We start from the raw sequence: 13,243 nt of genomic DNA on the forward strand, positions 1-13,243 counted from the left end.
GTCTGTGCACTTGATTGTGCAAAGCCTTAACTCCCTTGTAAAGCGGCTGAAAGCATTATGTAATGCTGTAGGGACAGACCCAACACCTTCCAGTTACTGCTATGACATTCATAATCCTGGGGAACTATGTCCATTAGCTGTAGCTGCTTCTAGACGTGGTTGGGTCCTGGAGGCCAGTGTCCCTATCGGAGTACTAAAGATCACCTTTTCAATCCCTGCCTTAGCTCTGATGTCAGCAGGGATGGATAGTGCTCGGGGACGGGTGATAAGCTAAAGCCACCACCCTTAGAGGGGACTGAACAGGTTGGGGAGAAGCATGGTGAAATGGTTGTTCCTTGGCACTTTGCACAGCAGTTGTCCTGCTCACACCTGTTCTGCGGTACAGTCGCAGATGGCCGTGGCCCAGGTTCAGTCTGGCGTTTTGCCCAAATACTAAATGTTAGTTTAAGGGGATGGAGAAATTAGAAATTCAATAAGACCCAGGAATCCTTGCAACTTAAAAGTAGCTCTGTAAATGTAGAGAGCAAGACTTCCAGATTATTACCAGGTGAAAAAACACTTTGGGAAAATACGTGCCCATATGCAAGTAATCTTTTGAAAATGACGTTGAATCTTTTAGAAAACAAATTGTGGGATAAAAGGCGTCTGCATTTTTTTCTTTTTAATTATGTCGTCTTAATGGGTCTGTTCCCAAAAAGCCACATGTTGAAGGCCTGGCACGAACCCAGGTAAGGTTATTTTCTTAGTATTGTCCTAGCAGCCATTGAAATAAAATAGAGCATTGTTAATGCAAGGTAATGATTTCCACATAGCTGACTTTAATTCCCTACAACATAATACAGCACATCTGAAAACACTTTCCCCGTCCTTGAGGCGTAAATTAAACTGCTTGGAGTAGTTGAGTGCGATGTCTGATCTCTGTGGTGTATGCATGAGGGTGCGAATTTCAAACTTCAGCCCTTGGGCAGCAGCTGCCCATATGCTCTTACTCTCAGGCAGAGGACCTCTTAATTACTTCTACTGCCTAGTATTGGGCTGCTTGGGTGGAGAGGAGGCAGGCTCTCTGTGTGTGCATGCTCACCAAACTTCAGGTGATGCTGATTTATTTCTCCTTGGTCAGGCTGTTTCTCCGAGTCCCCTCTGCTTTGCAGGTTGGCCTATGAAAATGCAAAATGGAACCTAAATTCTGCCATATCCGTTTAATTTTAGAGTAGTTCAGCTGGAAGCTGTGTAGCTGGGGTCGATCCGGCTGCGTTCGGGCCGTTCTGTACTGTGATTTGGTGGAAGCAGTAAAAGGCTGCGTCTTGCTTGTGCTGAGATGAAAGCTTTTGGTAGGTCCGAAGAACTGCTGTTGAAAGAGGGCCTTTGAGCTTAATCATTAAAAGCACCAACTATGAATGGGATTCTACATGCAAACTTGGCAAAAATCTGACCATGCCTTTCATAAAATAGGAAGAAATCTGTAATGATTTTGGAAAACAAGTCTATCTGTTTTCTGGTACAGTGCGATCCCTTTGCCAGGGGAATGGCAACCTGGGAAATTTTAACTTGGAAGTGTTGGCTCTTACTGATGACTGAGTGCCTTAGCTTAACGCAGGGGGAATTCATTGTTGCTCATTGTTTTAATCTTCCAGAGTCAAAATCACTTTATGAATCTTTCCTTTCTTATTTACTGGCAAATTGAAGTCTTTAGGGATTCTTTTAAACTGTACTTGGCACATGGTCTCCAGAGCAGCTCAGACCCAGAACGTCGGAGCTGTCTGACTCTCCTCGACAGTGTGAGCAAACACCAGGCTAATTCGGTGCAAGAGGAAAAAGTACAGAAATAATGATGATGATCTCTGCCAATGTAATTAGGCGTTTTCATTGTTCTGGACCTCCGGATGAAATTCTTAATGTGGAAGTAATATATGCAGCGCTAGATCAGGGCAGAAATCAGGTTAGATTTGTTAGGAATGGTGCCATTTCTGGGAAGATCAGTTTCCTTTGTCCTGATTTAAAAAACAAACAAACATAAAAAAGCTTGAAAGGCAAACTTAAAAAGTAGAGCCCTAGCCAAAAATCAAGTAATTATAGTAAAGATAGCTTTATCAGAACAAGACCTCTAGCTATGAAAAATGAGTTCTTCCATGTTGAAAAGCAATGATTGTCATTGAAAAGGCTAGGATCGTAGTAGCAAAGTAGTGATTTGGAAAAATAGAAGCACAAATCTTCAAGGTCCAAAGCACATTAAACCCAGTGGGAGTCTACAGTTTTAATGGGTTTTGGATCAGACCCTAATTTGTGAGGGTTTTTACGTTGACTGGCTTAAATGCAAAATACTGGAGGTAAAAATTCCCATCAGAGATTCCTGGGTTAAAACTGTGCCCCCCCCAACACACGCACACTTGGAGTCTGCAGATAATTAAACCAAGGTTGAATGTGGTTTGTGTCGGGGCCAGAGTCCAAAGAACGGATCCTCGGCCGTGACAAGTGATCTATACCTGGTAGAAGAAGAACTCATCGTGTTTTCCTTAAGTGGCATACATGTAGGTTCTGAGATTAAACACAATAATTTGTGTTCTGTGTTTTGAGCTTTTGATTTCACTCTTCTGCCTCAATGCAATTGAGAAACAGTGGAGGTTCCCTCCAATGGAGGTGTGTGGGCCAAAAAATAAGTCGTTGAACGATGGCAGCCCCTCTAGCAGAAGGGCATGTCCTCGGAAAGCTTCCCCGCCGGCACTGCCTCCCAAAGGAAGGCTGAGCTCCCGCGGTCTCCGCTCTGCCACAGCCCGCAGAGATGCAGGGAGCAGTTGCTTTCCAGGTAGGCAGAGCTCAAAGCAGTCCTGAGATTGCTTTTGTTTTTTCCAGGAGTTGAACAAACTTTTCCTGACTCCAGGACTAGAGGAGTGCAAAGCTCAGAGGCTGGTCCTCTCATTTTGAGAGAGTTTCAGTTTTCTAGCATGCTCCTTCATGGAGCAAAAGCCCTTTTGTTTTTAGACATGCACTGTTTTGTGCATTCAGACAGCAGCATGCAATGGGAGACTGGAAGGCTGTTTTTCCGTGCAGGAATAGTTCTTATGTTCCCAAAGCTAAAACAGTCTTGCCTTTTTATTAACAAATGCATTGCTCTGCTCCACGTAGCATTTGATCTGTTGCAGGTTCTCTAGGGTCCACAGGCTCAGCAAGGAAGAAGGGCAGGTGATGCTGAGCTTCAGCCAAAGTCACATAAGTTTATTCCCAGTTTGACAAGAGTTCCTCAGTAGCTCTGATTAAAAACTCTAGCTCTCTGTATGCAGAAATGCGTGTGTATATGTCTGTTAGACCTTGCATAGGCCCCTGCAATTCCCTCTATTCGTTGGAAATCAAAGGGCAGGTCTGACAAAAGCAGCAAATGGGAGAAGCAGAACCTACGTGCCCTAAGCATTGAAGAGAACAGATGTATGTTAGTGATCTAATCCCAACTGTACGTTGAGACACCTCTGTGGAAAAAAGTGCTCAGGCACACAGAAACTTTGGGCAATGGCAGCATCCTGTTCCTGCTTGGCGGGACCGAGGATGCGTTTGTGAATGGAAACTATCTCAGTGCTCGCTCTGTCCAGCACCTGCGTTGAAAGGGCCAAGACTGGCTTGTGCGGGGTGGCATAAGCTCTCTTGCTGAAAGGCATTTATACAAATCCTTCTGTGCTCCAGGTTATAGTTTCTGCCAGGGAATATGTTTTTTGAAAAGAAATTGTTCTTTTTCCTGCTTTCAAGTAAACTCCATTTAAATGTCTTTAATTTCCCATTATAGAGCTGAAGGGAAGACCTGGTCACCTCCCGTTCTAGAAGATGGGAAGGCACAAGCTTACCGGATCAATATAGAGCCGGAACCGCAGGTATGGAAGCGGCAACTCTGCATATAGATTTTCTTTCAGCTCAGTTTTCTGGGGGGTGGGGATCCATATCTAAAACCTGGAAAGCACTCTGCTGTGCCCCACAGTCCTTGCAAAGGTAAAACAATGTCTATTGTGTTGTTTTAAAACTTCACATTTATGAGGCTTTTGTAAAGAACAACTTTTCTGTGCAGGTTTTGCTCTGCTTTCCTTGGGCTTTGCATTTTCATGCTTATTTTAAGGCCCGGGCCGCTTTGCTGACACAAATATTCTTGTGGTGAATTAGACCAGAGAACTGGTCTGGATTTAAACCCATCTCTTTAATCCTGCTCCACCCAAGTTCGGTTTTTGCCTGGCTCAGCTTGCTGCTTACCTGCATGAATGTTCATGATGGTATGAAGGATGAAATGGCAGCATGGGAGTGGAAACGGAAAACTGAGGCAGAGAGAGGACATCGGTGCCAGCACATGCCAGCTTACAGCGACGGAAACTGTCCTGCGGCAGCTGGCATGAGGAGGCTGCCCAGCTCTGCTAGCTGGGGCTCAGCATTAAGCATCGTCCTGAGGGGCAGGGGACCGAGCCTGTGGTCAGCGTTGACGGAGCCCTTAGGAGACCTCCTAACTGGCTCTGCCTAAGGTCTGGCCTCCTTGGAGCACAGCAAGTCCACGGTCTGTTTGCACCCGCCTCAGGAGACCTGCCCTCGGTCTCTCCTCTCTTTCCAGAGTTCACCACACCCTCCTAATCCTGCAGAGGTGATTCATTTTATGTCATGGTGGTGTGTGGGATACTTTTTAATGCCTTTGCTTCTTTTCTGTCTTACTCCTTTCTCTTCCTCTCTCTGTTTTACAGCTTGTCTCTTCCCTTTATCTTCAGCTCTTTTCCCTAGAGCCCTCCTGCCAGTATTTTATGTCTTCGGTCTGCCGCACCTTCCTGTATCTCCTAGCCCCTCACCTCAAGGTTTCGAAGGGTCAGTATGACAGCACTGTTGTGAATAAGTCTCCATCTTTCATATCCATCTCTGACTCATAGTTTCTTAGCAAATTCAGAGGTTACAGAGGTACTCTTAATTCTCCTTTGGCTCCTCAAAGGCAAAAGGAACATTTTTCTCACTCCTTCCTCTTTTGCATCTCTGTTATCTGACTGTTGGGGTTTTTGAGTGTCCTGGCCTGTGATGTCTGCTGTAGAGGTATTTGGGGAATGAGGAGGAGAGCCGGAGGAGATGAGCCAGAAGGGAAGCTCCTGCGACGTCGCCCCTCTGGATCGGAGCCGGGTTGACACGTGGACTGCAGGTTTTCATAGGGATCAGCAAGGCAGTGGGTAGCAGGGCTGACAGCGGGCAAGCCTTGGCCCCCTTCTCACTGCTGCAACTGGGCAAAGCCTTCCACCAGCAGCAGCGGGGACACTGGAGCTGCCTGCCTGCACATTTCAGAAGAAAAAAGTACATCAGATTAACAAAAATTCTGTGCCACAAACAGGACGGGCCACTCCCTGCTGCAGGTACTGCAGTGACACAGAAACACACGTTCAATGCTGTGCTGCGGCTGAATTTTCAAACATTGCCCCCATGGTTTCTTTCTGTGATAAGGTGGTTTCTGTTTTAGGCTATTTCTAGAAGCCTTTGTGTTCTCCAGAGCTCACAAAGTACCCCCGTGCAGGTGCTGCTGGCTTAGCTCTGCTACTCATTTCTAGATCTGACTTTCAAGCATCCTGTCAAGGGTCCCCCCTCAGCCCTGCTTCGGTGCATGGCTAGTTCAGTCCAGAATTAATGCAAAAGTTACAAAGGTGGAGAAGCAGGTATGTTAAAGAGGAACAGTATTTGTTTTGCTTCCCTTCAGTGAAGAATGAGGAAACGGTACTGAGAACAGAAAAGTGACCAAATGACGAGTGGCTGCTGGGAGGACTGGGGTAAGGTGTTATAAAAACTACGAAGAACAGATCAATATAGTCATGCTCTCTTGAGTCTGGCCATCGCAGCCAAACGTGACAGGTCAATCAATGTAGTTCTCGGATATTTTGCATTCCCACACTGTTTGTGAGAATGGGCAGCAAAGAGAGGTGAGAGCTGTTGTAAGTACTGTAGTCCTTTAACTTGCATAACAGCTGTACCGGCAAATCAGTCCCATTATTAGACACAAGAGACTCACAGATCTGCTTGTCTTTCCTGCACTAATTGAAAATGCAGAGTGATCTATGCACTTTGGCTTTGATTTCTGGCCATGTTTGCTTCATTAATCAATTACGGCAATCTTTTCTGACAGATTTTTTTAATAGACTTTGTGCCCAAAACTTTGTGAGTAATATTAAATAAGGAACAAATGTGCAGCAGTTTCACTGCCAGACACAACATTTCTGAGGTTTAAAACAGATTGGATTTGAATCGTACTATTAATATATGTTACATATGGATCTTTTTAAAAATTAGACAGTTACATGGTGTATAATGATGGGGTAGGAATATATTTTCCTGAATCCAGACCTACACTAAATATGTCTAAATCTGTAAAATACTCAGCAAGTAAAAAGAGACACATTTGTGGCAAGGCATTAAAAGAGGAACAGGAATAAACAGGTAAAAAGAAGTACTCCCCTTAACCAGGCAGAAAATACTGTTTCTTACATCCTCTTGCTTGATGACCTTGTGTGTCCCCAAAAGGAGGTGAGTCAGGTCCCCCACTTAGTGTTAGAGTATTTTTGCCATGGGTGCACCCTAGATGCATATGTCGACTCTTTGCCTTCCCAAAGCAGCCTGTGATATGAGGCATGGTTGAGATTTTCGGAATAATGGACTGATATTGTGTGTGCTTGCTAACTGCCTGGGACCTGTGCCAGCAGTTGCCCTAATCCCTGATTTTTTGCAGACTTCCTCCGAGCTGTGTGATGCTGAGGGTGCCCATAAGCACCTGAGAAGGCAAACCCTTGCAGCGGGCACGTGGTCCCCGCGGAGCGAAGGCGGTGCTCGTGGCTGGAGTCCCCTGGATGCTTGGGAGGGTGCTGCTGTAAGGCCTGTGGCTGACCTGCATAGTGTTAAAATGTTAAAATTCAGTCCCTGTAGCAAAGGCACTTATTAGATTACGAGAAAGAAAAGATTCATTATAAAGTAATGGTTTGGCTCGAAATGTGTAACCTTTAGGTGCACTTCCTCGCATCTGGAAAAAAGTAATCTGCCCTGAAACACAAGGGGGGAAAAAGTGCTGCTGGAAGCCAGCCCGGGAGTCACAGAAATAGATTTGGGGCTATCCTTGAAAAGGTTTTGCGATTTTTACCCCAAGTGGCCTTCCCAGTAATGTGAAGCACGTGTATTTCCTTCCTTCAAGGTTTTACTCTAACTTTTACGTTGTCCTGTGCAAAGGTATCTTGAAAGTCTTTTGACTTCTGATAGCTGTAGTTGTAGTTGGGTAAAAAAAGGTGTTTAAAAAAATAGTGGAGGGAAAAACAAATTCTTAGAAGTCTTTTTATCTCCATTGGTGCCTCTGCCCCAAGATGTGCGAACGCAAGCAGAGTGACTAAATCCACGCGATTACTTCTCTTTGCTTGTGACTGTGCAGGAAAGCATGTGCCCCAGGATCACTTTTATTTATTATTTTAGTAACCTCTCTATCTTGAAGGCAATGAGGTTTGTAGTTATTCTCATCTTTTGTGCAAGAGAGCTTGGCAGCTAAAAACAGGCCTAAAAATGGAGATCTTTATTAATTATTATTCTGTGATGTTTTGTCACCTGAGTTTTTCTGGAGAAGAGAAAAAAACCTGAGAAAGTAATAATCTTCCATATTAAAACTTTGTTGATTAATCCCATGACTGCAGGGAATAACTGTCATCAACACTGAAGAACCCAGAAGCTGAGCTAGCTTGTTGCTTACAATTAGCAGAAACGACATTAATCAAAATACTAGTGAGCTTCATTAATGGAATGTCTGGGTTTTTTAAATATTGGTTGGTTATGAGTTAGAGCATACAAGTCTATATTTAATAGTGAGGATCTGTAGAGAAGGACTCAAATTTGGTGACCTTCCAACTTATAGCTTAATGAGGGGCTACATGTTTGTCACGAAGCAGACTGTGGATGATGCTTGTGCTGCGCAGGCGTCTCGCAGGGGTGGTTTTGTGCTCTTCGAGCGGCGAAGTCCTGCCTGCCATCGCTCAGCATGACCTCGCTGCTCGTCCCTCTGCCTCGCTGGCCTGGCCTTGCCATCTGTCCCATTTGCCCCATTTCTGGTGTCACCACGTGCATGTGTGATACTGGCCCTTCTCTAGCAGATGGTGGAAGTGGGAAGTGCCAGCAGCGTTGTATGAAACAAAGGGGTTAGTTTCTGGAAATTCCACTGTATTTAGTTTCTTGTAGCGCTAGTGTCTAGTCAAAATACAGCCATATGGCAGTAATAAAAGAATAGGATGTTTGTTTTCTTGACCACTCTCACACTGTTAAAATTGACAGCTTGCTGGCACAGTGGAGATTGGAAACTGGTGTTTCAGACTGTGAGGTCGCACTCTGTCCTTGCTAATTGACAGTAGACCCAAATGTATGGATGTGAGAGTAATTGCAGCAAAAATTGAGTTGACAGCACGTAGCTGAGGTTGGAATAGGTTGCAAATCCTTGCAAACTTGGGCACGCAGGGAGGGTCTGCTGACCGAGGTGAAAGGCTGGGACTTTTCTCGCCTGTCTGGCTATCTGATAGCATCTAGAGAGGCAGAGGCGCTTCTAAAAGCTGGTTAGTCACCCAGATCCCAGTGAGAGCATCATAAAAGCGCTGCAGAGCTTGCAGAATCTGGCTGACGTCGTTCTCCCCGGAGGGGACGAGGCCCGTGGGTGGTGGTTGAACCTGGAGGATGCTCTTGGTCCTCGGCCTGCTTGCCTTGATCTCTCTCACGCTGTGACTCATGAGTAGTCGCTTTCTAAGCCTTGATTTAGAAGATGTAAGCTTTGAACAATGGGGAATAAAACCCAGCCTTTCCATAGAAGGCAGCATTTTCCTGCTCATCGCTTAAATGTTTCCTGTAATGCTATTTTGTGCTTGACACCAAATTCTCAGTCCACAGATACTCATGTTATTTTGTGCCCTGAGTACAATCGGGTGCAAGGCACGAAGCTTGCTGCATGGGGAAAAAATTGAGATAGAGAGGACAGGAGCAACTGGGGCAAATCTGTATCTGCTGTAGCTGTTGAAGCAGCTTGAAGTAATAATGCAAGAAATCACACACCATGCTTAATCCTGGCCGATGGTGTAGAGGTACCGGAGATGCGTCCTTACAAGTGCTGTCATTAGAAGGGCTCAAGTCTCTATAGTTGCCAAAATAGTGTTGTGCTTGCTGAAAGGGTAGCACTGACTACCCAAGCATCAGTTACCAGGTTGCATTTTCTGCATTACTGTTTAATGCAATAGAGGATATTTATAAAATAAGCCACTTTACCTAAGCTATGATATTTTTGAGCTGCAGAAGCATTGTTAGATTTCTGTTAGCCAGCTTAGATATCAGACTCCTGTCACATTCATGCAAATAAATGAAATACAGTTATATTTGGCTTTCTAAGAGACGGCTTAGAGTTTTGCACGGTAGGCTTTTGCTTTGTTGTCCAGTCCTGTTTTTCTTGCAGTAATTGCTTTCTCTTGGCTTCAAAACTCTTCTTTCTTAAACTTTCTCTTATCTAGACTTTGCCTCTGCTGCTCTTTACATGGAATACTGAGTGTTGGTAAAGAGCAGCCCTGTGTTCCCTTATAGATAAGATTTTCATAGGTGATACTTAGCTGCAGCTAGGCTGAGACTTGCGCAATGTGGTGATGGCCTGCTGAGAAAGACCTGGCTCATTCAGGAGAGCGGGTCTCTTGTGTCACTTTACCCCCGTCAGGGATCGGTCTTGCCTGAGACCTGCGAGAGCTTTGTGGTTTAGCCTAACACTGCAAATATTGAGTCCCAGATTGATTCAGCATTGCTGCTATTCCTCCGTACATGCAAAATGATAGCCGACGTGATGGAGGGATCGTAAACTTGGACTTTGGAGATAGCTCTGGGCATATACCAGTATAATTAATGATGTAGTGTGGCTTAAATAGTTCCACGTAGTGAAGACTCTTCCAGTGATTAGCTTTTTGTAGCCTAAGAAAGCCATGAGACTGAGCTGTATCTACTCTGTGACAGCACAAACAGTCTTTACTGATACTTTAAAGCACTAGTATAGCTTTAAAAATGTTTCAAGTATTCTCATATTTGTTTTTTGGTCTCAGATCTTCTTCATTATATTTCTTTCTTACTGAGGTTGAATTGCTTTTCACTTGATTAATCAGCTTAGAGTATTGCTTTGAAATCTTAATGGGTTGGTGTTGTGCAGGAAGTTTCCACATACATATTTGCAAAAGACTTTTGATAGTGTAGACCATACTTATATTTGTAAATCGGGGGTTAAAGCCCTGTCTGCTGAAGAGATGGAATTTCCTTTCTTAAGGTGACCTTCCTTCTTTCACTGAAAAAAAATGCAGGATTTGGGTGATGTCTGCTTATGGGAAAAACTTCATCAGAAATGCAGGCTATCACACAAAACAAGCCCTTGCTTCCTTGGAGCTCGAGCATAATTTAGTGAATCTCAGGGCAGAAGGAAGGGGGAAAATGTCGGTTTCATACTTCTGGGAAAACAAAGGATGAGATAATGCCCTGGCACTGCACTCGATTCCCAGTCGCATGGGAACTCCCAGCTTGTTGTTTGAGGACTGATTTAATAGTAGAAACATGCTGAAGCCTGACAGCCACTGTAATTCAAGTCAACCACAGACTGGAGTTATTTAGGCAGCATTTCACATTCAAATATCATGGCTTTAAACACAACCAAAATTTGCTGATCTAATTTACCAGGTGAAGAGGTTACACGCAAGTTGGTATGCACTTGGGTTTTTTTCTTCTGATGTAATATTGAAATGTTTGAAAGCAAAGGAATTTTCTCCATACCTTGGTGATGTGTTGAGCTCCTGTAGCTGTAAGAGCTGTAACCTTTTCGGTAAAATCCTCTTATGTACCTCTTATGTAAATCAGCATCTTTATTAAGTGAGCTTCAGTAATCCTAGTATATATGAGAGGAAAAAAAGAACAACTTAAGGATGAAGGAAAAACTTGGAATGGAAACTTCAAAATGGCATTTTCTTCTGTCCAGCAAAGTTAAACAGTTTGCTCTCCTAGGACCTATGCTAAAATGGTAAGAATGGGGGTTGATTGAGGGCAAAATAGAAAATCTCATTGGATAAAGAGCTAGCATAGACATATGCCATATTATTTTACTTGATAACACCAATCTCAATTATGACATGCTTAACACAGGTAAGAAAACTGCATACCTGAGTGTTTAGAAATGCAGTATGTTTTGTGAAAGCGCCTGTGCATTTTAGTGTCTCTCCTATCATTCAAATTCCCAGGGGAAAAGTAACTTCCATTTTATTTTTCCTCGTTGCTCACTTAAAACGAATGAATTGCTCTTTGCAATCATTTGTTATCATTTCAACATATTTGTGTTACCGAGCAACCAATATGTTAGGTAAATAATTCTGAACACAGTGAGATCCTGTGACTTTTCCACAGGGGAAATATTTGCATGAAAAGCTGTGGGCATCACCAACTGCCGTTACGAAACGTTGAATCATTTGGAAGACTGCTTGAACAGAAGCTTGTCTGTTAATGCAGCATAATTTGTCCAGACTCCCAGATGCAAATGCTACGACCTTCTGGGGTGAGCGTGTGAGCCGGAGCCTTGCAGAGCGCGTTTCGGCAGCGTTCAGTGCACGGGGGAATTGTCCCGGGGGGCTCCCGGGCCGCTTGCAAGCAGCGAATTGGCACAGGCACCGAGTCCTCCCCCCGCCTGGGACCGGAGCAAAGGGACTGGGACGGGTGGGCCAGCAGCTGCAGAAGCTCTGTTTTAAGGTGGATAAAGGGCAAACGGGGTGTGGAGAGGGAGCCCTGGCCGGGTGGCACAGGCGGAGCTGCGGAGGCTGCCTCCCCGCCGTGCTCCCTTGCAGCAGATGACTTGGATGTTATCCCGAGGCATTGCCAGGACTTGTTTCCTAGCAGGAAAGCCTGAGACATGTTTTTGACTTCTTTGCTAATGAATACAAGCTAAAGCTTGGGCCCTTTCAAAATGAAACCCCAAGATATTATCCTGTTACTTCTGTTGTGTTTCCATAGGTAGTTTACCCTAACTTTACCAAAAGAGACCTTCAGGTAAGCCATGCTGATGAAGTAAACATCTCTTGGTTTTAAACGTGGTATTTTGGCGGTCTGAAGCTTTGCTTGTTGCCAGCGATTCTTCTTTGTGTCGGTAGCTGCTCGTAGTGGTTACGCAAAGGGAATCGGAAAGCACGATACAGGAACAGCTGGATGTGGTTCGGCAGTTCCCATGACTGGTAGTAAAGGAGAATGACAATAAAATAAAAATCATGAAATTGTCCGTGTTAGTCTCAAACTCCCGAGGTTTGTGCTTTAAGTAAAACACAAGATAGTGAAGAAAGTGATTGAATGGGAGCAAAAATGACTTTTTGCGCCCTGCTGTCCTCCCCTCCCTCCCTTTGGGGCAAAGGCGGGGTGAGGAATAAATGACTAACTTTTAAAGGGGGGTTAAACTGAAGGCCTGTGATTTGAGGTCAGCGGACACCGTTCTGTATCCCATGAAAATAACAATGTATTGGTGCAGGTAGGAGGCCAGCGCAGATGCTTTGGGGTGGGGGAAATGCTTTTCTCTAGCGTGGGCTTTCCGTATGTTCCCAGGGACGTCGATCAAACATGCCAAACAGCGCTTGTGAAATGTGCAGTTCTTGGCATGAGTAACCTGAGGTTGAAAGTTGGCACGAGTGTAAGGCTAATTGCCTGGATGGAGAAGTCGTCTCTTGCGTTGTAGTTGCCCGCTTCCGAGTTAGAGAAGCGTGAATGTAGGGCTCCGAAAAGTTTTGAAGCAGCAGTAAAATCCTTTCTAGCGTAGCTCTGCTGCTGCTGGGGCTCGGGGGGGATTTCACTGAAGCCCTGGGCTGATGGAGCTCAGCCGGGGACCTGGTGCGGGACGGAGGGGCTCCCGGCGCGGTTTCCATCAGCAGCAAGTTGCTAGTGCATCTGGCTGGGTGGTGGTTTGGATTCTGTTACCTTCTCTGCTTCAGCTCATTAGAGGATCGTCTACCTTTGCTCTCCAGTGTTACCAACTTGCAAAAATACCTTGAAGTTTCATTGGTATTTATTTCCTGTTAATGACTGCTAAGTTTTCTCATGCAAGTAGAAATTAAAGATTGTTGATATGATACTTAAATTTTCCTTTATTCTTAGGCCCCTTCACCTAGTCTTCACCAGAATGTTAGTTCTGCTTACATATGAGATTACTTGGGTCTGAAGCTGTCTTAAGAATATGAGAGAAAATATTTAGGCATAGCCT

At 44.7% G+C, this 13,243-nt stretch overlaps 1 protein-coding gene across 1 annotated transcript in view; it reads left to right on the forward strand.

The window, feature by feature from the left end:
* Positions 1-13,243, forward strand: part of PDLIM4 (PDZ and LIM domain 4) — a 63,393-nt gene that overhangs the window by 25,343 nt on the left and 24,807 nt on the right. Inside the window, exon 3 of the mRNA XM_026118244.2 lies at positions 3,773-3,857. Within this exon, the coding sequence (XP_025974029.2) occupies positions 3,773-3,857 (85 nt within the window). The remainder of the gene's footprint in view (positions 1-3,772; positions 3,858-13,243) is intronic.

This window comes from Dromaius novaehollandiae, chromosome 15 (genome assembly GCF_036370855.1).
Source record: "Dromaius novaehollandiae isolate bDroNov1 chromosome 15, bDroNov1.hap1, whole genome shotgun sequence".
Classification (NCBI taxonomy): domain Eukaryota; kingdom Metazoa; phylum Chordata; class Aves; order Casuariiformes; family Dromaiidae; genus Dromaius; species Dromaius novaehollandiae.